The sequence below is a fragment of the Aotus nancymaae genome, unplaced genomic scaffold, assembly GCF_030222135.1.
Source record: "Aotus nancymaae isolate 86718 unplaced genomic scaffold, 86718_ANA_hifiasm-v0.15.2.pri h1tg000032l_0, whole genome shotgun sequence".
NCBI lineage: Eukaryota > Metazoa > Chordata > Mammalia > Primates > Aotidae > Aotus > Aotus nancymaae.
In genome coordinates this window covers 21,894,167-21,920,922 of record NW_026988445.1, presented here as the reverse complement: position 1 = coordinate 21,920,922, position 26,756 = coordinate 21,894,167, and the positions used below count along the sequence as shown (strand labels likewise).

The 26,756-nt window shown below is 42.8% G+C and overlaps 2 protein-coding genes across 5 annotated transcripts in view; both read right to left on the bottom strand.

Annotated features, from left to right (window-relative positions):
* The window catches only part of MTR (5-methyltetrahydrofolate-homocysteine methyltransferase), a 104,927-nt gene extending 104,514 nt beyond the window's left edge, over positions 1-413 (bottom strand). For all 3 annotated transcript variants that reach the window (XM_012459904.3, XM_012459908.3, XM_012459905.3), the window contains exon 1: positions 253-413. In XM_012459904.3, coding sequence (XP_012315327.2) covers positions 253-286 — 34 coding nt within the window. In that variant the 5' untranslated portion in view covers positions 287-413. The remainder of the gene's footprint in view (positions 1-252) is intronic.
* Positions 414-12,729: 12,316 nt separating this feature from the next.
* ACTN2 (actinin alpha 2) overlaps positions 12,730-26,756 on the bottom strand; it is a 78,773-nt gene continuing 64,746 nt past the window's right edge. For both annotated transcript variants that reach the window (XM_064383626.1, XM_064383625.1), the window contains exons 15-21: positions 25,020-25,202; positions 22,331-22,465; positions 20,974-21,153; positions 19,882-20,028; positions 16,738-16,803; positions 15,383-15,541; positions 12,730-14,122 (exon numbers count right to left, since the gene is read on the bottom strand). In XM_064383626.1, coding sequence (XP_064239696.1) covers positions 13,964-14,122; positions 15,383-15,541; positions 16,738-16,803; positions 19,882-20,028; positions 20,974-21,153; positions 22,331-22,465; positions 25,020-25,202 — 1,029 coding nt within the window. In that variant the 3' untranslated portion in view covers positions 12,730-13,963. The remainder of the gene's footprint in view (positions 14,123-15,382; positions 15,542-16,737; positions 16,804-19,881; positions 20,029-20,973; positions 21,154-22,330; positions 22,466-25,019; positions 25,203-26,756) is intronic.

Genomic DNA, 26,756 nt, shown 5'->3' with positions numbered 1-26,756 from the left:
CGGGGGCAAGGAGGGGAACCTTTGCAGGTTTTGATGGTTTGCCTGGTGAGGAAGAGGTGACGGTCGGAGAAAAAGCCGAGAAAAATACGTGGCCCTCGGGACTCCCGTGCTACGTTCTAAAGGTGCCGCCCACACGCGGGGAAACCCCGCCGGGCGTCTCCTGCTGCGAAAGGGAATCGCCCCAGGGATTAGGAAGCCACAGCACGAGTCAAGAAACACAACCGAACCACGCAGACGGGGTCGCAGCGTTACCGGGTTGCGACAGGTCTTGGAGAGCGGGTGACATGCTGCCGAGTCTCCTCCTCGCCCAAAGGGCGCGGCGGGGAAGACGCGCTATCCACAGGTGACGACTGCCAAGAGCCACGCCAGCCAGCGCCAGGCAAGCCTGCCACCGAAGGCCCGGGTCGTTTGACGCCTCCTGTTGGCTCGCGTCGAGGGGACTGCGGGCCCCGAACGCCCCCAGCGCCCTGGGGCCTCTCTCGGGGCTGGGCACCGGGCTGACGGGCAAACACGCGGCGCGACAACTGCTGGAGCACGTGCTGTCTTTCCGGGCACCCGACCAGTCCTTGCTGCCGGCCTAGCAGCCAGACACGCGTGGCCCGAGACGGAGTCGCGGGAGATCACGGGAAAGGACCCAAGAGAGGACCCAGAGAGAAGAACGACGTTGCATCCGGCTCTAAGCCCCACAGAGGTTAGGAGCCCTTCACAGCGCCGTTAGTTCTGCGCTCAATCTAGCCCCGGCGTGGGAGGTCCCGCCCCTTCCAGACTGTGATTGGTTTGCACAAGCTCCTCGCAGCCACATTGGCTATCAATGGCAACCACTCATCTGCGGTTTAGCCCAGGGGCTCTCTGGGAGATGCAGTCCCGCTCACCAGTTCCCCGCGAGGCGTATTTTTGGGTCTTTGCGCCCAGGCTCCGGAAGTGCAAGCCGAAATGGCCCCTCCAAGGAAAAGTCGCAGCGGCAAGTTCGTGCTGACCTCGACACGCTGTGTGGTGTCCAGAGCCTGAAATTTTAGTTCCGTTTTGCTGTTGACTGGCGCTGGGCAAGACGTTTAACCTCTTGATCTCCACACTCTATAAATAAGAAATGTTAGGATGGTAGTAATTAGAATTTCTTAGGATTGTAGTAGGCATTAAATGAGAGCGTGTGACCGCGCTATGAAAACTCTGAAGTACCATATTGGGGTGTTAATTGTCACTTATTGACAGTAAACATGTATTGAGCACCTACTATGTGGTAGGCATTGGAGTAGACACTTTGAATCCAGAATCAGACAAGCTACATCGCACCCCTACCCCCTTCTTGGAGGAGGAATTCACAACCTAGTTAGATTAATAACTGAACAGGGAAAAAAGAACCACATAAGTTTTAAAAGAGCTACAGTATTCAAAGGGGCTAGGGAAACGTTTCAAAGAATCTGGGTCCTGAAGGAAGAGTGGTGCCAGGTACAGCTTTTCCAGTCAGGAGAAGCTCCCTCTGTACAATACAGCACTTTAGAGAATTCTAAAATAAAGGACAGCTCTGTAATGCTGAGCATGGTAGATGTGAGGAAAAGCACATGTATCTAGAAAAATAAAAATTGTAACCAAATTATGACTTTACTAAGCTTTAAAAAAGGTACAAATTTGCATGCCATTCTCATTTTACTGTATGTAATTATAACTGAATTTTGAAGATTTAATGAAATTTTGAAGATTTATGAAAAAGTATCATAATGCGTATAACATTCTTACCAACGGTGGTCTTACTTTGAAGGTTGGGGGAATGGAGTAGGTGAGAGAGAATGCAACAAAGAAGGGAGGGAGGAATGAGATGGCCCTGAATAGCCAAAAATCTGAAGATGATAACGGCTAGGGTGGGAGGGGGGTGAGGGATAAAAGACTACACATTGGGTGCAGTGTCCACTGCTCAGGTGATGGGTGCACCAAAATCTCAGAAGTCACCACTAAAGAATTTATTCATGTAACCAAACACCACCTGTTCCACAAAAACCTATTGAAATAATAAGAAAAAGAAAAAGAGGAAAGAAAAAAAAAAACATGGTCTTCTATGCAGGACTTATTAAATTATTTATCCAGGCTTGATAAATCATGATGGTTTTCTCATGTTATATTTATTCATTTCTCAACTCCTGAGTTTTTATCTGCAAAAAAAAAAAAAAAAGTAGTAGTAAAATTTAACTAAAATGTAACTGTGTAAAGATGCACTCGTTTAAAAACAAAAAGATCATAAGGGCTAGTTTTTCAGTTATCACGTATCCCTCAAAGTTTGTTGGCATGTTTCTTGAAAAATGATCTTTAGTCAGTGACTGTATTCCTACTCACGTTCTCTTACCGGAAATTCCAGGAGTTGTGCCTCAGTTCCTGTTTGATGCAAGTCATCAAAGTTTACTTTCTCACCTAAAACGGACCAAATTCTGTATTTCTTAAAGTCATAAAACGGTAACAAGATTAGAGGAATACATAGTGCCTAAAGGGGGAGTGCATTTCTAGTACAAAAACTGACGCAATTTAAAGTTCCAAGAATACTGTTATGGGTTGCAATGTGTGCCCCTCAAAGATATGTTGAAACCCTAACTTCCAGTGCTTCAGAATATAACCCTATTTGGACTGGGTGTGGTGGCTCATGCCTACAATCCCGGCACTTTTGGAGTCTGAGATGGGTGGATCGCTTGAGGCCAGGAATTCAAGACAGCCTGGGCAACATGGTGAAACTCTGTCTCTACTAAAAACACCAAAATTAACTGGGCGTGGTAGCATGCGCCGGTAATCCCAGCTACTGGGATGCGAAGGTGGGAGAATCGCTTGAACCGGAGACGGAGCTGTCAGGGGAGGTGGCGCAGAGGTTGCAGTGAGTAGAGATTGAGCCACTGCACTCCAGCCTGGGTGACAGAGAGAGACTCAGACTCAAAAAAAAAAAAAAAAAATGACGTTAATGGCGTTTTTTGGAAATAGGTTTGCTGCAGGTTAGTTTAGTTATGAGATCATCATCCAGCATAGCTGGTGTCCTTATGAGAAGAGGAGACACACAGGAGAAAACAGCCACTTGCCGACAAAGGCGGAGATTGGAGGGAGGCACCTGCAGACCAGGGAACTCCAAGGATTGCCGGCAAACACCCGAAGCTAGAAGCGACAAGAAAGGATTCTCCCCTGTAGGTTTCAGAAAAAGCATTACTCTGCCTACACCTTGATTTGGGACTTCTCACTTCCAGAACTGTCAGGTAATAAACGTCTGTTGCTTTAAGCCACTCCGTTTTTGTACTTCCTCAGAAACTATAAAGCAGTCCTTGGAAACTAATATAAATATACCCATGGATGGAGTAGGACTAACGAGGGTCTCTTCCTCTGTAGAAGAGAACCTGCTATTTGAAGTTGGTGATAGCCTAGTGCTAGCCTGCTTTCCTCCCCCTCATTAAGCTCATCCAACACAAACCCATTGTTTAGAAGTTAGGGCCCAAACAACCTTTTGGTGATTTGGGGCTTCTTTCCCTGTGGATTTGTCTTCATAGATAGAAGTGGTGATCAGTGAACCTAAATATCTGACTCCTACTGTATACCACTAGCAAATTGACTTTCCAGCTTTATACATTACTCTTGGGCTTGGTGGTTGTGTCAAACCCATTAGGTGGCTCGTTGTGTCCTGCTAGTCAGAGTCTTGCACATATAAACTGTGGACCACATCTGGAACAAGGAACTACTACCTCTGGAGTCTATTGGGGTGACCACTGGTTTCCCCCAGAAGATCCCTGCCACAAAGATGAGCCTCACTGTTCCCCTCCCCCAAATCCCTTCATAGTATTGTTGACAAAAAGAGTCAAACTCTGTAAAATATTTGAAGAGACTTATTCTGAGCCAAATGTGAGTGACCACGGCCCATGACACAGCCCTGAGAAGGTTGTCAATACATGTGCCCAAGGTGGTGGAGGTACAGCTTGGTTTTATACATTTCAGGGAGACATGAGACTTCAATCAAATACATTCAAGAAATACATTGGTTCAGTTCAGAAATGTGGAACAATTCGAAACTGGGGACGGGGAGGGGGCAGGGGGCCTTCCAGGTTATAGGTAGATTTAAAAAATTTCTAGTTGACAATTGGTTGAGTTTATCTAAAGACCTGGGATCAATAGAAAGGAAATTTCTGGGTTAAAGGATTGTGAAGACCAAAGTTCTTATTGTGCAGAGGAAGCCTTCAGGTAGCCGGCTTCGGAGAGAGTAGATTGTAAATGCCTCTTTTCAGATGTAATGTCTGTGTTGATGTGAAATCCGGAGAGGTATAATGAGGCATGGCCCAGACCCCCACTTGTCTTCATGGCCTGAACCAGTTTTTCAGGTTGCATTTTAAGAGCGCCCTGGCTGGGCCGGAAGTCCATTCAGATGGTTGAGGGGCCTTATCACATAGGTAAACAACCATTTTGATTACCCATATGGATTGTACTAAATAAGTGGAATTTTGAATCTGTGGGATATGATCCTGGCCCCAAGTACAAGATAGTAAAAAATAATGTCATTTTATTGTAACCAATAGCCCTGGAAGGCCTCACTCTCCCTTTCTTCCTGCACCTGTCAAGTCTCTGTAAGACTTGACACCAGAGGGTATCAATTGACTGAATTTGTGCCACCTGTTTCAGGGACTGCAGAAGGATTTTTTGTTTAAACTTCACCTGGACAGAAGCATTCTTAATTATTACAAAACAGTTCATCTTTTACCTGGCTGTGCCAGCACCTGAATGTAGACAAAACTAAAATTAAATACAAAAATGGATTTTAGCTTACAGATACTGTCAACTGAATTTCTAAATTCTTATATACAATTTCATATTTAATCTTCACCCTATAACATGGGGTTCTTATTGTAAAAGGAAAATAAATCTTGGAGTCAAGCACAGAATCACACCTGTAATTCCAGCACTCTGGGAGGCCAATGTGGGCAGATCACTTGAGGTCAGGAATTCAAGACCAGCCTGGCCAACATGGTGAAATCCCCATCTCTACTAAAATTGCAAAAATTAGCCAGGCATGGTGGTTTGCACCTGTAGTCTCAGCTGTGAAGGAGGCTGAGGCAGGAGAGGCCCTTGAACCTGGGAACAGGTGTTGCAGTGAGCACAGATTACACCTCTGCACTTCAGCCTGGGCAACAGAGTGAGACTCCATCTAAAAAAAAAAAAACTTGAGACCCCAAAATTACTAAGCCAAAGGGAAGAGTCAAGTTGGGAACTGCATTGAGCAAGACCGCCTTCCATTCTGTTCCTAAATTAAATAGTTACAAAGATTTTTTTAAAGCTATATACCTCTCTGCTTCACAATTTGCCTGCAAGAAGGTCCCTTGTGGACAAATGAAGGACAGAAATCAGAATCAGCCCTCTGCTCATGTGAGACAAATGTATATCTGATTGATTGCTCTTCTCTGTAGTTTTACTAAGCCAGACTAGGCATAAGTGACTATTACTGTAAATTGAGTATTCAGTGAAAGGCTAGTCAGAAACTCGAAAGCATGCAACAGTTTGTCTCTTATCTACCTATGACTGGGAGCCCCCTCCCCACTTTGAGTTGTCCCGCCTTTCCGGACTGAACCAATGTACATCCCATCAGCAAGGTGGGCATTGCTGAGTTCCCTTCTCAGCTAGTTTTTGTATTTTTGGTAGAGATAGGGTTTCACCATGTTGGCCAGGCTGGTCTTGAACTCCTGACCTCTGGTGATCCACCCACCTCAGCCTCCCAAAGTGCTGGGATCACAGGCGTGAGCCACCGCACCCAGCCTGCATTGTCTTTTTACTCTCTTGATAGCACCATTTGATGCACAGAAGTTTTAAATTTTGATTAAGTTCAATTTAGTATTTATTTATTTATTTTCTGGTCTGTGTTCTTGCTGTCATATGCAAGAAATGATTGCTTAGTCTAATGTCATAAAGAGTTTCCTCTAATTTTTTTCTAAGAGTTTTATAGCTTAGCTATTCAATTTAGGTCTTTTATCTACTTTTTAATTAATTTTTCCACGTAGTGTGAGGTAAGAGTCTAAATTTATTCTTTTGCATGTGGTTATCTGGCTATCTCAGCACCATTTTTTGATAAGACTGTTCTTTCCCCCATTGAATGGTCTTGACGCCTTCCTAAAAGATCAATTGCCCATATATGTAAGGTTTGTGAAGTTTAGTTCCTGGGTTGTCTATTTCACTAGTTTATATGTCTATCCTTGTGTTAGTACCACCTGATTACTGTAGTCATGATGTATAATCCATTCAATATGTCCCTGAATTCAGCTTGCTAGTATTTTGGTGAGTATTTTAAAATCTATATTCATAAGGATATTGGCCTCTAGTTTTCTTTGTTTTTTTTTTTTTTTTTTGGAGATGGAGTATTGCTCTGTTGCCTAGGCTGGAGTGCACTGGTGTGATCTGAGCTCACTGCAACCTCGGCCTCCCATGATTGTAAGTTTCCTGAGGCCTCCCCAGCCATGCAGAACTGTGAATCAATTAAATGTCTTTTCTTTATAAATTACTCAGTGATACATTTTCTTTTCTTTTTTGTTTTGAGATGGAGTTTCGCTCTTGTTGCCCAAGCTGAAGTGCAATAGTATGATCTTGGCTCACCACACCCTTTGCCTCCCAGGTTCAAGCGATTCTCCTACCTCAGCATCCTGAGTAGCTGGGATCACAGGCATGTGCCACCACGCCCAGCTAATTTTGTATTTTTAGTAGAGATGGGGTTTCTCCATGTTGGTCAGGCTGGTCTCAAACTCCTGACCTCAGGTGATCACCCACCTTGGCCTCCCAAAGTGCTGAGATTACAGGCATAAGCCACCATGCCCGGCCTTCTTTTTGATACACAGCCTCCCTCTGTTGCCCAGGCTGAAGTGCAGTGGCACCATCTTGGCCAGGCTGTTCTCAAACTCCTGGCCTCAAGTGATCCATCTGCTTTGGCCTTCCAAAGTGCTGAGATTATAGGCATGAGCCCCTGCACCCAGCCAGATTTTCTTCTTTGATGAAGAAGTTAAATTAAAATAAAAATATTAGGAATACTGGGTAAAACATTGTGGTAATGTACTAGAATGGAGTTTGAGAAACACTGACACGTTGTTTCATTGGATTGAGTATTAATTGCCAAATCTATTGAACAAAGGATCATCAGGCAAATTCTGGAGATGTGGAAACAGGCAAAAACAACAAACAGGGCAAGTAGTCTAGTTTATGGAACACAAAGCCGAGGAGGAGGAATGCAGGAGAAAATGAGTCTGTGATCGCAGAAAGTGATAGGTCATCTGTAAATGTCATCTGTACATCTTCTCATAAGAAGCATTACAGGACAGACACAGTGGCTCGCACCTGTAATCCCAGCACTTTGGGAAGCCAAGGCAGGCAGATCACCTGAGGCCAACAGTTCAAGACCAGCCTGGCCAACATGGTGAAACCTCATCTCTACTAAAAATACAAAAATTAGCCAGGTGTGGTGGCAGGTGCCTGTAATCCCAGCTACTCAGGAGGCTGAGGCAGGACAATTACTTTAACCCAGGAGATGGAGATTGCAGTGAGCTGAGATCACACCACTGCCCTCCAGCCTGGGCGACAGAGAGAGACTCCATCTCAAAAAAAAAGAAAAGAAAAGAAAAGAAAGGATTGCAATGGAGATAAGACATTTGGCATACTTGTTCTTTAAGACCCATACTACGTGTTGTCTCTTTCACTAAAAAAAAAAGTTCACAAACAATGTTAAAGAGAACAGACGGGTGGTAGGTGGGCAAAGGGAAAGAATCTTGACCCCAGAGACATAGATACTCCTCAACAGCAAAACTGCTCACTTTAGTTTGATGGAAGAGTCAGATGGATACTGAAGGAAAACTCTAGAAGACATGTGAAGAGAAAACAAAGAGTGTCTTAAAATTGTGTTTAAATGATCTGCAGTGCACGTAAAATGAATGAATGAATGAGCTGAATTTAGTACAAGATGTCATTATCTTCCGTGATGAAATGCACATAAATATCCATTGAGAGGGGAAAAATGTGAAAATGTTTAATAAAATCTAAAATATCATCAGCGTAGCTAGACAGGCAATGCTAAGTACACAACCAGGTCAGGAAGCTGTTGAGGTTAATTCTGTATTATTTAAGGTATAGCCGAGGCCCTGAATAGGGTAGCTTAAAGAACACACAAGTTGGTTTCTCTTTCCACATGGCAGTCTCAGGGTGAGCCAGCATGGGCCAGCTACTCCTTGAAGTCAAATAAGAACTGTGTTTCCTCTGAGCTGTAGCTGTGCCATCGTCTCAGACCTACCAAGTGGCCACCAATTACACCTGCTGTTTTTCTCTTACGGACTCCTTGTTTAATCCAATATAATCAGGAAGAGTTGGGGAAAATTGTTCATTTCAATACGTCTTTGCCGATACTTAAAAAAAAAAATGCTTTTATATTATAATGTGGTTTAATTATATTTTCATCAAAACAATGGAGCTGCAGATTGAGATAATTGAAAAAATGGAAAACATCCCTCATGTAGCTTAATTACCAGTCTGTCTAAATGATTAGCTAGATTAGCCTTATTTTCTGTCAGTAAAAACAAAACAAAAAAACTTCATTTTATAATTAAAATAAGCTGCTAACACATTTTGAGGAATGGTATTAAAAACACTGAAAAGAAATAATGCAACAAATTTTATAAAAGCAGTTAAGTCCAGATTAAAATGATGTTATACTAATATAATTACACTTTTCATTATATAAGTCTTTCTCATTTATTCATGAAATATATGTAGCTAATCCAAGCACTTTGGGAATCTGAGGCAGGTGGATCATTTGAGGTCAGGAATTTAAGACCAGTCTGGCCAACATGGTGAACCCGTATTTACTGAAAATACAAAAATTAGAATCGCTTGAACCCAGGAGATGGAGGTTACAGTAAGATGAGATTGCACCACTGCACTCCAACCTGGGCAATAGAGAGAGACTCCACCTCAAAAAAAAAAAAAGGGAAAGAAGAAAGAAAGAAAAGAAAGAAAAAGAAAGGAAAGGAAGGAAGAAAGAAAGAAAAAGAAAGAAAGAGAAAGAAAGAAATATATGTAGCTACAATTTTAAGTTATTCATGAAGGAAGAAGGATGCTAAAAAGAATGATATTCTTTTGGAAAACATGCATGCATATGTGTACTGAATGCTGGCATTTAGGAATAATTAAAAATCTTGTATGAAATTCAAAAATAATTCCATTAGTTTTGTTGGATATACTGGTAACAACTTTTTCCAATGTGTTTAAGGAAAGAGTATAGACTGCTAAAAATTAATTGGTCTGGTATCTAGTAAAAATTTTTTTTTTTTGGCTAATATGGAATAGAAGATACTACTTTAAAAGATGAAATAAATTCAAGATTATAATTGGAATATTTTATGTGCTTTGATAAATATGTTTTGAGAACCTTCTTGAATAAGACATACCAAATCTAAAATAACTCATATTAAAAATTACCACAGGTTTTGTTTTGTTTTGTTTTTTGGGACAGGCTTTCACTTTGTCACCCAGGCAGGCTGCAGTGCAGTGACACGGTCACGGCTCACCGCCACCTTGACCTCCCTGGGCTCAAGCAATCCTCCCACCTAAGCCTCCCAAGTAGCTGGGACTTCAGACATACACTATCATGCCCAGCTAATCTTTTTACATTTTTTGTACGGGTTTCACCATGTTGCCCAGGCTGGTCTCGAACTCCTGCACCCAAGCAACCCACCCAAGCAATCCACCCAACTCGGCCTCCCAAAGTGCTGAGATTACAGCTGTGAACCACTGTACCTGGCCACACTGCAGGCTTTATCTACAAAAACCTGAACACTGTGGTGGTCTCAGAAGCACAGCAGCCTGTGCTGTTTGGTTGGCCAATGGTGATCTTCTAATCAGCTACTGACACATCCTAAGGATTATTCTTGAGAATAGCTAAAAAGAACTGCCTACATTTAAATACGTTTTTTAAAAAGCCATTTTGGTGGTTAATACTTCTTGTTGATGCTCTGGGATTTTCTGTCTCTAATCTCCCTCAGGAACAATTCAGGCTTGTGACAAGAACCGAGAGATGGAAAAGGTGAAGTCAGTAAGCAAAACCTGGTATCACTGCCACCCCAATCCTTTAGAATACATATATCTATTTCAGAACCATAATACCATTGCGTTGTTCACACTAAGTATGCATATAGTCTCCTTTCTCCCCGCTCTACAGCTATTTACAGAATCCTTCTCCTCTCGTAGCTTGTCTTGCAAAGGCTTCTCAAATAAAGGTTAGCCTCAATCTGCCTCCTGACATATTTTCATTTCAGCCTAAAGGTTTCTCGATACACAGCGAACTGTAACCTCACTGAATGTGTAAAGTGATTGTAACCTACTTTCGAACCAATCACCATGTTTTGGTGAATAAAAGGCAGCCAACTGTTCAAACGGTTTACATAAGGCAAACACCAAGCTGTAGCCAATCCAGTGGTTTCTGCGCCTCACTTTCCTCTCAGTCCCCAGGTCCTCTCATGCAGTGGCTCCAGAGCTGCTCTGTACCTGCTCTGATTTCGGGGCTGCCCAATTCACAGACTGTTCTTTGTTCAACTAAACTCTGTTAAATTTGTCTGAAGTTTTTCTTTTAACAAGACGATGGCGATTGGTTTTCTGTGTATCTGCCACTGTGGTTTCTTGGAAGTTCCCAGCCATGCAAAAGGATTTGCGAGTATGCTTTGGTGCACTCCCAGGCATTCCATCCATTTTACAACAGGAAGTCTGCACTGCTGGAGAGGCAACCCCTAAAAGACTTAAATCCCATGGGGGAATTCACGGACAAGGGTCACTGACAAATTGCAGCCACTCCTAGCTCCCACCTTAAAAAGAATAACGGTCTGTCCGTGGCTTAAGGACTGAGTTATTAATTAATGAATCTAAAAAGGAAAAATAACTGCTGACTCCATCCGAAATATGAGAATGTCTCAGGCAGAGCAGTATAATTATTGTGTAGGCTCCAGGAACCTGAAAAAGCTCAAGGACACAGTGGGAACACTCTGTCTTCTTGTCAAACAATCCAGGGAAGCTGTGGGTGAATCTTTGTCAGCCTGGTAACAACCAGTAACTTCTTAGAATCCATGTTTCTGACTCTGTATCACTTAGATTTGTTTCCTTTCATATGAAGGCTGTAAAGAGCTCATTTCCAGCTGCTTCTTTCCATGAACATAGATGAATCTGGTATACAACAGGAAAGAATACCAAGCTGAATACTCCAATCCAAAACTCAGTTATGTCAAGCATTTCTGTATTAGCAACCAGAAGTTTGCCCGGCCATTGTATTGTTCAACTATTAACCTTGCCAGTAAGGTCTTCTCTAACTGTTTTAGACTTCTTGATTACTAATGACCTTTTCTTTACCTCAAATCCACAGATTCTTAGTGGAGGGTTATTAGAACTTCCATGGAGTTTTAAAAAAAATACAGATGCCCAAGTCTTCACCTAGACCTTCACAGCTTGAAATTCTGGGATTAGGGCTGAGTATGGCATACATTTTAGAAAATAGTTACCGAGGATTCTGATCTCTTAATTAAAAATTCCTTCCTAATCCATTCATCATTGACTTCTTTTTTTCTTTTTTTGAGATGGAGTTTCACTCTTCTTGCCAGGCTGGAGTGCAATAGTGCCATCTCAGCTTACTGCAATCTCTGCCTCTTGGGTTCAAGTGATTCTCCTGCCTCAGCCACCCGAGTAGCTGGGATTACAGGCATGCACACACTACCAAACCTGGCTAATTTTTGTACTTTTAGTAGAGATGAGTTTTCGCCATGTTGGCCAGGCAGGTCTTGAACTCCTGACCTCTAGTGATCTGCCCACCTTGGCCTCCCAAAGTTCTGGGATTACTGGGCATGAGCCACCATGCCCGGTCCATTCATCATTCACTTCTAAGTGGTTTAACATGAATTCCCCATCTTAAGTTCACCCTCTACCCAATAAGGCAGTCTCTAATTCTTTACGGGAGGCAAATACTAATCCAATGACTTTTTAATTATCATGGAAACTTTAAGTGAGGAAGTTTGCTTGTAGTTAACCAAAGCAATGGTTATTTTTTGAAATAACAAAAATAGTGATTCTTTTTTCTTTTATAAATTAACTTTAATTTAGAAACTTTTTAATTTTTGAGCATCCAGCTTCAGAAATAAAAACAATGCCTAAAATGAGAGTATAAATAGTTTTTCAGAGTTTATTTCCTTTCTTCATTTATCAGCAGACAGAGAGTACTGATCTACTCTCTTGCTGAATGTTGTAAAGAAATTAAAAGTTTAGATAGACGAGTTACCCACACCCATCCTAAAACACCACAGATCCCCTAGTAGCCTCAAAGGAAGCACAACTTTCTGGTTTTTCTATAGGGTATATGGCTGGTATATAGCACCTGTTTGAAAACAGAGTTCATCTAAACCACCCCAAAAGTGTTTGGCATTAAACTCAAGGATTCAAATATTTCAGGAATCTGGAAACTACCGACCATTTAATAATGAACCAAATTAAGTGAAATTCATAAAGGTTGAAGGTCCTAAATGGGCCAGTGTAGGAAAAAGATTCAAGGTGTCAGACAGCTTGGAACGGAAATTCACATTTCCAGCTGTTGGTGGAAATCTATAAAAATCTGAGCAAACAGACAGTAGGTAACAGGCATGTTACTGCTTCTCTAGTAACACTTTAATTGCTGTTTGCAACTGTTTTTGTTTGTTTGTAATCCATTTCCTGATCGTTAAGGACTCAGATGTAAAAAGAATTCCTGCTTTATTCTCTACAAGCTGTCAACAAGATGGAAAAACAGAGGGTGGAATTATAGCCTACAGCAGTACAAGCAAAAAAAATGAACAAACAGTCAGAAGCAGACTTGGGACTTGTTAGGATACGCTGTCCAGTCCCAGGGGTGAACACACACTGCACACTAGCTAAAACACCTCGTTATTCCTACTACACAAAACATACGTAAAGGTTCCGCAAAGAAAGAACTCACCTCCACTATTGCTGAGAATTTGTCTGTTCCTACTGTAACTCTGGCTTTTCCTTAACAGGTCATAAAGGAGTCCTGACTGGAGGGCTAGCAGGATACAGTTTCTGACTTGCCTTGTTATGAACCACTACTATAGAAACCTCTTCATTTAAAAACAGAGCGCTTTTATATGATCATCTCTCGAGAACCTGTACTAATAAGCTCTAACAAAAAGCATGGGAACCTGGAATCAATAAATAATCCTAAAAACCTCATTTTACCTAGTGACTGCATCCTTCTCTTGGGCAATTAAACTGACTTCCATGTTTCCTTAGGTCTAGAGAAGCATCAAAAAGTCACTAATGGAGTTGACTACCCAGTCCTAAATAATGAAGAGATGACTATACACTCTATTTTAAAAATTGTAAGTACCAAAAATGTTTTGGGTGGTCTGCTTTTAATCCCTGGAAGTTCCATCTCACAATATTAAATTCAGTTGAGGACACGATAGTAATCTTTGGATAAGCATGAAAATAAAACGCTAGAATCCCAAATATACTTCCCTAGGGGCAATCATGAATAAGCATGTTAGAGATGAACGAAATTTTTTAAAAATATCAAACATTTATTTACCAATTTGTGTTCCTTTCCCCCTCATTCTTAAATCTTGGGTATTTTGTATTTTCACATTTTTCACTTTCCTTCTGTCCCTAGATCCTCCTAATTTCCTATTACTCAAGTAATTTGTTCTGTTTAATCAAAGAAACAAATCAACCCGATATTTCATTACATGTAGCTAAACACTCAGAAATAAACCTATTTATGAAGCACACTATGTCATAGACTGTAGAAGCTTCATTTTAGCTGTGTTATACTGCTGGCAATTACTGAACTACAAAAGGCTTCCCCCTGCCCTCAACTTAATAAAGTTTGTCAAAGTTTCCAGGAAACAAACTGTGACTTCCGCTTTTATTGCATTCTGATGGGATCAGTGATTACAGAACCTCAGCATCACAGATCGCTCTCCCCATAGAGAGCGGAAGAGAATGCAGTATAATCCAGGGCGCCAGGCACACTGCCTGGGCCTGAGTAGGCGGGCATCCTCTTGATGCAGTACTGGGCCTGATCCGGGGGCAGCTCCCGACGCAGCTCCTCTGCCAGGATGTATGGCTGGAAAAAATACACACGTGTTTGCAGTCAGTTGCAGAAAACACCACAACGTAAGCAGTCTTACTACTTACATATTTCTTGCATCTGTTTAATTTTTTAAAAGGACTAAAGGTTAGGGAGTCTATTGGGATGGCAGTACCAGACAACCAACAGAAAGCCGTTTGACTTGTAGGAGCACATCTAGAAAACGGCCCGGCCAGCAGGAAGGTGAGATGCTTCATAAAGGCAAAGGGAGCATTACTACTGTTTCTCAAACTGAGCCACCATGTGAGGACACATGCTATGATCTACATTTCATATCAGAAAAGATGAAGTTTTAAAAAAATATATATTCAGTGGGAAATAGGACAATTCTAGCCGAGTAGACTGGCTGGTAAAAGTCAAGTAAATCACAAATATCACATTATAATTTATATAATTATAGCTTATATATTATCTAATTTATACAAGTTTCTTGGTGGGGTGGGAGGAGCCATGGTTTATTACCTTCTAAATCAGCTGGGCTCTTTCCCATCCACCCTCACCCCTATGGGCAAATGATTCATTTTAAAGCAAACATTATTTTAAAAATAGTTGGTCTTGTCTGATTTTTAAGGCAATAAATATGGCTCTGCTAATGTGTTTTAGCATACTAACCTCCTTGTGGTAATGTTCATTATCCTCTCAGCCAGAAAACGGTAAAATAATCCTATCCCAAATTGAATTTATACATAGAGATGTATTTATTGTTTGGGAGAGGTAAAATATTAAAATCCTGAACTGGCAATTAAACTCCTACTGAAGGTCTAAGGTACATGTAATGAAAAGCTTGCCAGTCTTTTACTGACTGAACAGCTAGATTTAACTTTGCTCCGTGGGCTGGGCACAATGGCAGGGTCACTGATCCTTAGGAGAAGTTTACCCAGTTTTATAATATCTACATTGCATGGTTTCTTCTTTTGAAGTCACATCCACCAAACTAGAATGTAAAACGAGGGTTCAACCGGGAACACACACACACAAAGTACAAATACACTGTTGTCCATTCTATAAAAACTCAGTGCAGGGCCAAGTGCGAATGCCAGGCATGGAATGTCTGTGTTTCCTCTGTTCTGAGTGCACCATTGTTCTGTGTCTACCTGCTGCTTTCCAAATTCAGTGCCAATGTTGCACAAAATACACTAGTATAAAAATGGTTTTTATTTACAACACTGTTGCCTTGTTTGTTAGACTGATGCAGTGGACTCCTGCTAAAGCAGAAGAAAATCTGTCAGTGCAGACCTTATCAGAAGCCAGGATTCGGAAGGAGGCGATGACCTGCTCGGCGGTGTCAGTGTCAGCCGTCTCTCTAGTCATGAAGTCGATGAAGGACTGGAAGGTGACGGTGCCTTGCCCGTTGGGATCTACCAGGGTCATGATGCGGGCAAATTCGGCTTCACCCTGAGGCAAAGTGGCAAGAAACATGTCCTCGAACGGTGCACAACTCTCAACAGGGCCGTTCTCATTCTTTCCCCAGTGACATGCCAATTCCTTTATGTCTGAAAACTCAAGTATTACCTGAGTTTCCCTTCAGTCTTTGGATGAGATTCCCCTTATGCGTGACTTAGGTTTACTGCTATCAAACAATTTTAAAAGTTGCTGCAGTTTTAAACCAGAAGCTTGTAAATGTCAGAATTCTTTCCTCTCTGGGACCCACTGCTGGCTTTCATGCGTCACGTAACATAATTATGGAAGAGTAGGTCAAAGCGAGAGCTGAGCCCTTTTCTCAGATTAGAACTGAGAAAAGTGATGCTGCCAAATTAAAGGCAGTTCAGAACGTGGCTGTCATGACTGTATTTTACAGCCCCAAAGAGAATCAAAGCAGGTCAGGTTAAAAACAGTCATTAATGGGTAACAGAGAAGTGCTGGATATTCTAGGACTATCCCAGCCCATAGGGAAATGCAAGTTTATCTTAGCTGATTTATGACTAAACCTTTTTTGCCTTTCAACATATTCGAGAAAAAAGCACTTGAAAAATCATCAGGATACTACTAAAAGCCACTGAAGTGTACCATTTAAATGGGTAAACTGTAGTATATGAATTCTAACTCAGTAAAGTTGTTTAAAAAAATCAAAAAGCCTATTTCTCATCTCCTTCACTAGAAAAAATAATCTGACCAATTACTGAATAAAAATATGTTTTGGTTCTGTGACTTTTGTCACCCAGGCTGGAGTGCAATGGTGTGATCTTGGCTCACTGCAACCTCTACCTCCCAGGTTCATGCCATTCTCCTGCCTCAGCCTCCCGAGTAGCTGGGACTACAGGCATGTGCCACCACACCTGGCTAATTTTTGTATTTTTAGTAGAGACGGGGTTTCATTATGCTGGTCAGGCTGGTCTCGAACTCCGGTCCTCAGATGATCCGCCCGCCTTGGCCTCCCGAAGTGCTGGGATTACAGGCGTGAGCCACTGTGCCTGGCCCCATGACTTTATTTTTGTATAGTAACAGTGAAACCTTCAAAAAATATTATCCTAAATAATGAAAACGAACCAATCTCAAATGCACTACCTTGGTTTGAGCTGGTCAACTTCTATAATAGAAATCCAAACTCAATAAAATATCAAACCTTAGAACGATTTCAACTTCCATCTTACCAAGTCATAACCCATGGAGATCAGGCAGGCTCTGAAATCCTCATGGTCCATCAGGCCATTCTTCCTCTGTTGGCAAAAACAAAAGACACGGCAGGTGAGCACATAGCAAGTTGAGCAACTCTACCTGACCAACTCACAAAGATCTGGTAACGGAAGTGCTTTGAGCTCTGCCGAGATCATAAATGTCACCACTGGCTTGCGAGAAGGATGGAGCCAGCACAAGAATGTTACAAACTAGTTTCTTAAAAAGGAAAAAGCAGGGAGAGGAGGGTAAAGACCAGACAAAAATTAAAGGAGACCATACACTCAAAAAATAGCAAAAGGAACTAGTGGGAGCTCACTACTGCCACCTACTGATGACGGAGTGTATCGTAAAAGTTCTAAGAAATGATGATGCTCTCAATAGTCCCAGGTAGTCATCGTTTGTCAAATTCCTGCAGAGATGAGCACATTCCTAGAGCTCTGATACCTGGAAAGCAACTACCCTTAGGCCCTTGGGCAGGATGCAGTGGCCCCTCTGTGTGGCAAGCTCAGCTCCTCCCAAAAATCCAATGAGAGTCTACACAGAGCAGCGCGCAAGAGAGGGTCCACATGGACAAGTTTTCCCAGACGAGAAAGGCCAGGTCAGGAAAAATGGTGACCCAACCCTATAGAAACAGGGGTGTCAATGCAAAGCCCTGCATGTGACGGGAAGCACACAGCTGTGCTGCAGATTCTCTTGAGGGTTTTGAAGGGATGGCTAACGTTTTAGCATCGGTACACATTTAAAGAGAAGAAGACACCGGTTACTGGCCATACAAATTTATTAAATAGAAGGCTACTTTCTGTTGTTTGTGCTTACCCATGAAACAGCCAGTCCCAAAAGCTAATGTCAGAAGTTCTTTTTTTTCTATGAATAAGAGACTTTATGTGTCTGCTCTCACACCTATGTACTCTGCCCTCAGTCACTGCCTGATTTCTCAGCAGCATTCTCTTAAGTGATGCTTTCCATCTGAGTGACCCGATTCTCCTCCATGTTCTCTAATGCTCCTCCTCTGGCTCTTCTGCCTCCCATAAATGTAGTAGTTCCCTAAGATCTGGGCCTTCTCTCTTCTTACTCTCCAGACTCTTGCTGGACAGGGCCATTATGCAGTGACTCTCACAGGCTTCAGCCCTAAGCTCTCGACCTGGACTCCTCCTGCTTCTGCAATAGCTGAGTACTTCTCCCAGGTCTTCACAGTTTCAACTGTCCATATCACCCTCTCCCTTAGCCCCCAAACCCTGTTGTTCACCTCTGTCAGATCTGTTTCAATCTGAGATCTACCCTCTCTTCTTCATTCCCACTGCTCCTATCCCTCTGCCCAGAAGCTCATGTTCCTTCTCTCTCACTTTACCAAGAGACTCCGGTCTGACCCTCTGCTAACTTTCTCATCTTTTCTCCTTTCCTTCTGTCTATTTGGCATCTTAAATGTGCTGGCACATGGTTTTGCAGCTCTGGTCACATTGCACCTATGCTCTAAAACCTTTTTTAATTCTCTGATGTCCACGGAAGAATCCCTCCATTCACAGCCTCTGTGCCCTCTGCCATTCCTATCTTTACCATTCAATGAAAAGATGAAGCAAAGTGCATCCATATCCCTGACACCCTTCCCACTACACAGTAAGCAAACTCCATTTTCCCTCCAAGATAAAGAATCATTCATGTTTAATTTGAATGAACCTCTAAACATGGCAAGTTCTGCATTGTACCCCTTGGACTTTTGTTGTAAAAGACTGTGATCGCCTTGGATTCAAATCAATGTGCTTTCTTCCTATAAAGCAGCCCAAATGAGTGAGAGCTGTCTTTCAACAAGAGATGGTTGTGTACAGGATGATGATCCATCATTTCCCTCCATGGAAGAAAGGTGACTTGGGCTTTAATGAATGCAGTTAGATCAAATTACAGCATGTTTCTGCACAATAAAGGTGTGCTGAAACTATAAGAATGTCAATATCCATCTCTAGGTATAATTTTTTACTTATGCCTAGCTCCCTGATCAGAAGTCCACTGTCTAAACCCTCTAACAGGCCCAATCTAGATAGACTGCTCTATCTAGCCCAGAGGCATTTTAGAAACCAAAGATTGACATTTGCAACTCAAAAACATACATAGTATGCTCCATACAAAGTAATGATACATCCTTTTTTAGTGATCTTTAAGAATTGGAATGTAGCTAGGTGCAGTGGCTCAGGCCTGTAATCCTAGCACTTTGGGAGGCTGAGGCCTGAGGTCAGGAGTTTGAGACCAGTCTGGCCAACATGGTAAAACCCCATCTCTACTGAAAATACAAAAAATTGGCCAGATGTGGTGGCACATGCCTGTAATCCCAGCTACTTGGGAGGCTGAGGCAGGAGAATTGCTTGAACCTGGGAGGTGGAGGCTTCAGTGAGCCAAGATCACACCATTGTACTCCAGCCTGGGTGACAAGAGCAAAACTCTGTCTCAATAAAATAAAATAAAATAAAATAAAAAAGAATTGGAATGTAGCCTTAATAGTCCCTCACTCTCAGCCATAGGATTAGTAAATTGTATTTTCTCATAAAGAATTGATTTTACTCACTTTTATTCAGATCAAAATACTAGATAATTTTTTAAAGCAGCAGTTAATTTTTTATATGCCTTTACTATGAAAATTATCACCCTTTCGTTGGTACATGTCCTTAAAAGAGATCATGTGTCAATTTTGTTAATTAAAAAAGAAAACTGAGTTTTTTATGTTGAAAGAGCAGGTTAATTTATGACCAGATGCTTTCCCTAAACAGCTGCTTAGGAAAAGCATATCAGAGTTTTGTATTTAAGTCTTTACAAAATGACCTAAAGCTAACCATCACATTTTGCTAAGAATACACTTTGACTTAGAACAAATCAGGCTTTGATATCAACTACAAATGCATTCTTATTAAGCGATCTGCACGAAACAGCACACAAACCTGGACTTTGTGTCACCTTGAGCAACATCAGAGCTTAGGACACTTTGTTTTGGTGGCTATTTTCCTTTGTCATTAACTATCCTGTTTCCCTGTAAATGTTGTGGAGCATTGACTTCAAACGAGAGCATGCATATTATTTCAGATGCACTGTTTAATGTCCCCAGCATTGCCCTTTAAATAAGTAGAGACTGGTACCCTGTCAAAGTGGTTGAATGAGGCTCTGAACTCATTCATCTGCTCCTGGGTGATGCCCTTCGCGTCCCTCGTCAGGATCTGGGTCTCCACCTCATTGATGGTTCTGGCGATGGTTGTCAGCAGCAACTCCCATCCAACACGAATGTGCTATTAAGGAAAGAGGACGGATCAGCTCTAGGTCTTTGCAGCACGTCAACTCTGCCTCTTTACTTTCGTTAACAGCACGGCCGACTCAAAGGGCTTACTGTAAGTAGGGCTCACCATAGACTTCCCGACACTTAAAGAAAAGCATTCTACTCTGTCATCTGTTGCAAGATTCTGCAGTGAGAATTACTAACAAGTGAGACCAGGGTTCCAACAGTGACAGCGGGCACTCTGTAGTACATATTCTATTTGTCACTAAAAACATTTTTCCATTTGGGCCACCTAATAGGCCCAAATCTGACTGTTCTATCTAGCTCAGAGGCATTTTAGGAACCACTGATTGACATTTGCAAATCACAAATAGGGCTCCATACAAAGTAATGGTACATCCTTTTTTAGTGATCTTTAAGAACTGGAATGTAGCTGGGTGTGGTGGCTCACGCCTATAATCCCAGCACTTTGAAAGGCCAAGGCGGATGGATTACCTGATGTCAGGAGTTCGAGACCAGCCTGGCCAACATGGTAAAACCTTGTCTCCACCAAAAATACAAAAAACAAGCCGGGTGTGGTGGCGCACGCCTATAATCCCAGCTGAGGCCTCCCCAGTAGCAGGATGGGCCCTGAGTTACAGCTGCTGGCTCCCAGGGAGATCAGTTTGGGCCTAACTGGTGGAAATGCAACAGTCCAGTTTGTGGCACTCTTTGAGGAAGTGTAGTGAATTTATTGTGGTGATAATCATAATGTTGCTGTGGTTAATATTATATAGTCCTCGATATAGCTCATGAAGCATTTCCACAAATAGTGCTTGGAAAGGCTTAAAGATCCCTAACTTTCATACTCGTAGCTATTAACCAGAACAAAGAGGGACGAGCACATGAAGAAAGCACCCTGGGGTCGCGGCGTGGTCCCCGGGAGAAGCGAGCGGCGCGCGCCCGGCCGGCTGCCTACCTCCATTGTGTAGTTCGTGTGCTTGTTGTCAAAGACAAGGGCCTCCTGGATGAGCTGATGGTCTCCCTCCAGCTTGTCGATGTTGTTCTTGTAGTTGATGATGTTGTGCTCGTACTGCTTCAGCTGATTCATCTGGTCTTCCAGGGCTCCTGTGATCTGGATGGAGCTCCGGGCAATCTCCTGGAGGCGGGGTGAACAAGCAGAGAGAAACAAAGTGAAGTTCCCTCTAACAAGACGCCGTTCCGGACCCTGCATCAGATGCTAGGCCAGCGTCAGGCAGGGGCCAGCGTCACTTGGCTCACTTTTCTCGGAGGAAGTGGAGATCTGGTAGCATCACAGAGCAAAACAAGGTCTAGTTCTAGTCTGTCTAGAGAGTGGGAAAAAAGTCAACTAAGATCCAAAACAGAGGCCAGAGGGGTCAGAGGTGAGTCCTGTTAGCGTCTAGCCATGAGAGGGAAATGCCCTCGGGCAGAGGTGCCCTGCTCTGGAGGCTGGGGGTGGGCTACATGGGTAGAGCTGCCAGACAGATTTAAGACCCACAGGATGGCTTCCTCCATCAGAATTTCTTATATTTTTAGATGGTCTCTTCTTTAAGAAAAAAAGTCAGTATTTTAACACCAAAAGGGTGGTGGGGCAAGAATTGGGTCAATAAATGTCTTCTGGCTGTTCTTGGTCAAAGGACAACAGTGTTATTTAAAGACTGCTGTCCCAGCTGGGCGCGATGGTTCACGCCTGCAATCCCAGCACTTTGGGAGGCCGAGGTGGGGGGATCATGAGGTCAGGAGTTCGAGACCAGCTTGGCCAATATGGTGAAACCCCGTCTCTACTAAAAATGCAAAAATTAGTGGTGGCAAGTGCCTATAGTCCCAGCTACTTGGGAGGCTGAGGCAGAAGAATCGCTTGAACCTGGGAGGTGGGGGTTGCAGTGACAGCGAGCTGAGATTGTGCCACAGGACTCCGTCTCAAAAAAAAAAAAAAGACTGCTGTCCCTCAGAGGTTCTGAAAATGCAAAGTATGTGTGGGCTTTCATGTGTCCTCCTTGTCGGGATAGATGGTTTGAAATCTAGACCCTGTGGAGATAAAGTCCTGTCGCTGTTTTTAGAGAGGAAATAAACAGATCCCAGCAAGCTCCCCCTCCCCTTCCTTGATGCCCGCCTCCTGCACTCTGTCTTGTGCCCGGGTGCATACTGTCCGCAACAGCCAGGGGCTGAAAGATAAAGCCGGGCGATGACAGAACGGTGCTCCCACATGACTGAGCAGGTGGCTGGAAACCACAGCATGAGCGGTGTCACTGCTGTGGTAGTTAAGGGACATATCGTGAGGCTTGTGGCCGGCGCCTGGGAGGGAGCTGGCTTACCTCCATCTTGTTCTGGATCCAGGGCCCGATGGCATTGGCTTGTGCCGCAAACTGGCGCCTCAGACGCTCGTTAGCATGCTGGCGAGCCAGCTCCTCCTGCAGGGACTGATCTCGGATGGGCACGAGTTGCTTCACCTGTCAGGGCCCAAGGACAACAAGGGTTAGAGGCCAGCTGCGGTCTCATAGGGGCGACCACCGAAGGTGGGAACAGTCCGGGGGTGGGGAGGGGTGAAGAAGGAAAAAGGAAGGGAGGAGGGTGTAGAGGGGGAAGACGGAGGATGGGGAAGAGGAGTCTCTACTTTAGAGGATGAGCTTGATTTAGCTTTGACTGCCATCTAGTGCCACCAAGTGCCTGCTGAAAGACCGGATGAGTCGGAGGGTATTTAAGAGCCTGCATCCATTCTCCTCCAGCCAGGGGCTCTCAGCTTGCAGCACAACCAAGTCGGGGCCAGGTCCAGAGTACAGAGGATTTGTGAACTTGGATGAAGGGAACACTGACGTCTTTATTTTCACCACCTTCGATTAATACTTAGCATTCCCTTTGTTTAGAATGATGTGGGCAGCAAATCTGCAGCAGTATTTAGCAGTCCCTGTGACCTTATCACAACAGAAATCGTAGACATTCTATACTAACTTACAGTTATGCCTGCCTCTTGCAATATATATCACGCACACTCACCATGACTCCAAAACGATCAGACCTGCTGTTAGATCTTGGCTTTAAATGTGTTAATAAAGAAGCAAATACATTACAATATCTTTAACGATATTTGAATAACTACATTTCAATATAATTTGTTTCCTTTGTAATATTCAATCTTTTTATAAATTTACAAACAGTATTATCAGAAGGAATCCACAGGTTTCCCCAGACTGCCAAAGGGGTTCATGACACCAGAATGTGAAGAACCCACGAGGGGTTAATGAGTTCAATTTTTATACCACGTTGGCCCACAGAAGAGTATACACCTGGTCTACCTGCTTTCTGTTCCATTTGTGAATTACATTTTACTGCTATGCCTCCGTTCTCTTTCAATCAATGAAAAATAAAAAAAGCTACTTCAAAAATCTTTGTGTCATCTGCAAAACTGCTATTAAAAGCATTATTATTCAGTCTTTTTTTAAAAAACAAAAGTCCATTTGCTTTATAACTTACTGGAGGGAGAAAAGTTTATCTCACTCTATAAAATGATATATTTCCACCCGGGGAATGGTGGCTCACACCTGTAACCCAGCACCTTGGGAGGCCAAGGTGGGCGGATGACTTGAAGTCAGCAGTTCGAGACCAGCCTGGCCAACATGATGAAACCCCATCTCTATCAAAAATATAAAAAAGTATCCGGGTGTGGTGGTGGGTGCCTGTAATCTCAGGTGGAGGCTGAAACAGGAGAATCGCTTGAACCTGGGAGGCAGAGGTTACGCTGAACCAAGATTTCGCCACTGCACTGCAGCCTGGGTGACAGAGTGAGACACTGTCTCAAAAAAAATAAACATGATAAAAATGAAAAATAAAAAATGATATAATTTCCTTTTTTTCGCCCCTAAGAAAACTATTTAACTCAGTTTGTTTCCCTTCTCTCCTTGGCTGTTTGTTGGGAAGACCAGAGCTAAATCTGAAGCTCAGAAGAACTGGTTAACTACTGTCTCTCAGATGAATGCTGTCCTCTTCCTCACATCTGTTTTTGTCTTTTGCACTGTTTACAACTAACTTGCTGCATGTGTGTTTTTATCGTAAGCCACTTTAGTTCCACGTGCTGGACTTACTCCTCAAAGACTACGTACTGGCATACTGAGATGACTAATTGATGACTAATTTCAACCATGAAAAGAAATGTCTCAATCTTAAAAATGAGACAAAAGGGTTCAAATTATCCCATTTGGACCATAATTACCTTTGTCGATAGCTGCCCAAAATTTAAAAGGCAGCAAGTTAGTAGAAATACTTTCATTCCCAAGATGTAGTTTTCTTTTTTCTTTTTTTTTGAAACGGAGTCTTGCTCTGTCACCAGCCTCCTGTCACGCAGTAGCGTGATCTTGGCTCATTGCAACCTCCACCTCCCGGATCAAAGCGATTCCCCTGCCTCAGCCTCCCGAGTAGCTAGGATTACAGGTGCGTGCCATCACACCCGGCTAATTTTTTTTGTATTTCAGTAGAGATGGGGTTTCACCATGTTGGCCAGGCTGGTCTCGATCTCCTGACCTCGTGATCCACCCACCTCAGCCTCCCAAAGTGCTGGGATTACAGGCGTGAGCCACTGTGCCTAGCCCAAGATGTAGTTTTCTAAGAAATTTTTCTGCATTTAAAATTCATACATATCTGGGACATGTTTATACCATATTCTAAAAATTCTTTTAAAAAGTACCATAAGTACTTGTAACCAAGTTTTTAACCAAATTTCCAGTTGGGGCTTTATAAACTATTTCCTTTATGGCATTAGGATCATAACCTATAGTGATTTTGTCAACATTTATATAATATTTTCCTGAAGTAAAATAATCTCTACTTTCTTTCCCCACAAACTGCAGAAGCTGCTGAAAGGTCCTTAAGAATGAAACTTGGGATAAAGGAAAATCCTGATTGTGACACAAAATGAGGCTGTCACCCTAAGTCCCCAAGGCGTTAACTTTCTCCTTGGACTTCAGCTTCAAGAATGTCCCCTTGTCCCACACCAGGCCCTCAGCTACCCACCTTGTCCCACTTGGTCCGGATCTCATCCATGGTGACGGTGCTGTACGGGTTGCTTGAGCTGATTCTGATGCTGTAGCTCTGAATGACCTTCTCCACCTCGTTCTGGATGGCCATGATGGACTGCCGCTCTCCATCTGCCTCAGGCAGTGTGGCCTTGAACTGCTCATGCGCAGTGATCAAACTCTACACCCGAGACACAAGTGGAGAAAAACAATCTGGCTTGAGTGTTAATTTCATAGGCTTTGATATTCCTTTCTGCACACAAGTAAATGCCTTTATAATTGGAAGAATCTCTGGAGAAAAACAAATTCTGGATGCTTTAGAAAAACTCCTTAGGTACACAGAAGTCAAGTTTCTGGATAATGGAAAAAGGGTATCATGATCACTATTAATTTGATTGATGGCTATTCACCCAGAGTCTTTTAAAAATCATTTTTTTAAAAAAATCATGTTTCCTTTCACTGATTTTGATCATCAGCTATTGTTTAGGTCTTTCTTACTTTCTGCTGATGAGCAGAACTTAGCTGCTCTTCCACACCCTCCTCCACCTTTTTTTGTTTTTTTGAGACAGGGTCTCGCTAGGTCACTCAGGCTGGGGTGCAGTGGCGCAATCATGGCTCACTGCAGCCTTGAACACGTGGGCTCAAGTAATCCTCCTGCCTCAGTCTCCTGAGTGGCTGGGACTACAGAGTATACATTATCATGTCTGGCTAATTTTTTTATTTTTATTTTTTGTAGAGACTGAGTCTCATTATGTTGCCTGGGTTGGTCTCTAACTTCTGGCCTCAGTGATCTTCCCTGCCTGGGCCTCCCAAAGTGTTGGGATTACAGGTGTGAGCCACCATGCTCAGCCCTTAGATGCCCTTTCTGATGGCCAGTTATTACTTTTGTAGTCCTATGAAAGCATCTTACGTTTGCTACCATTATACCTAAAGAAAACCAGGAAGTACATCCCTACTCCTCAAAAAGAAAAGGCCATAGAAACCAACTCTTCCCAGAAGGCTCTCTTAAGAGCCATTTATCACACCTATTCTTTGACCCTAACATGAGCAGCCCTGCAAATTCAGCTGCTCAAAGAACTCTCTGCCTCGTGGAACACCTTTGAGTGTGAAGCTACTGTTCTCTTTAGGCGTGGCAACAGGTCAGCTGCCAACAGAGTTTTGACAAAGCGTGTGACTTCCAAGGCGTGCTTATTCAAAAAATAAACGATTTTAGACTGCTGGCCTGTGCTTAAGAGTGCACCATCAGAAACATCATCAGAGCCTCTTTCAAAAGGCAGGTGGCATGTTCATGGAAGTACTGTCTTTCCCCTGATATGCAGGTGCAAACCCTTCTAGACTGTTCCTGGTAGGGAGGTGTGGTTTCAAATCCCAACCTTTAGTATTTCCCTTCTACTTGGATTCTTTTTGATGACATATCTATTTTACAGGAAAAAAGTGTACAAAAGTATTTTCTCTTTTTATTCTATTATACATCAAATTCACTGTCTAATGTCTCTAAATAAATGATGTCCCAGCTAACTGAGATTAACTTTCCTCCCTAACATCACCACTCAGAAGCCTTGTTTATACTTCTGAAGTTCCAGCAAAAACTATACACAGAACATTTTGGATTGGTGGTAGGCAAAAGGTAGGTGCTGATTTGTGGCTTCTTATGGTTTACAATCTGGCAAAAACTCTGGAGATCTAAATAAACAGTAATATGTACACGTTTGCAAAGTAGTTAACTCAGCAGCTA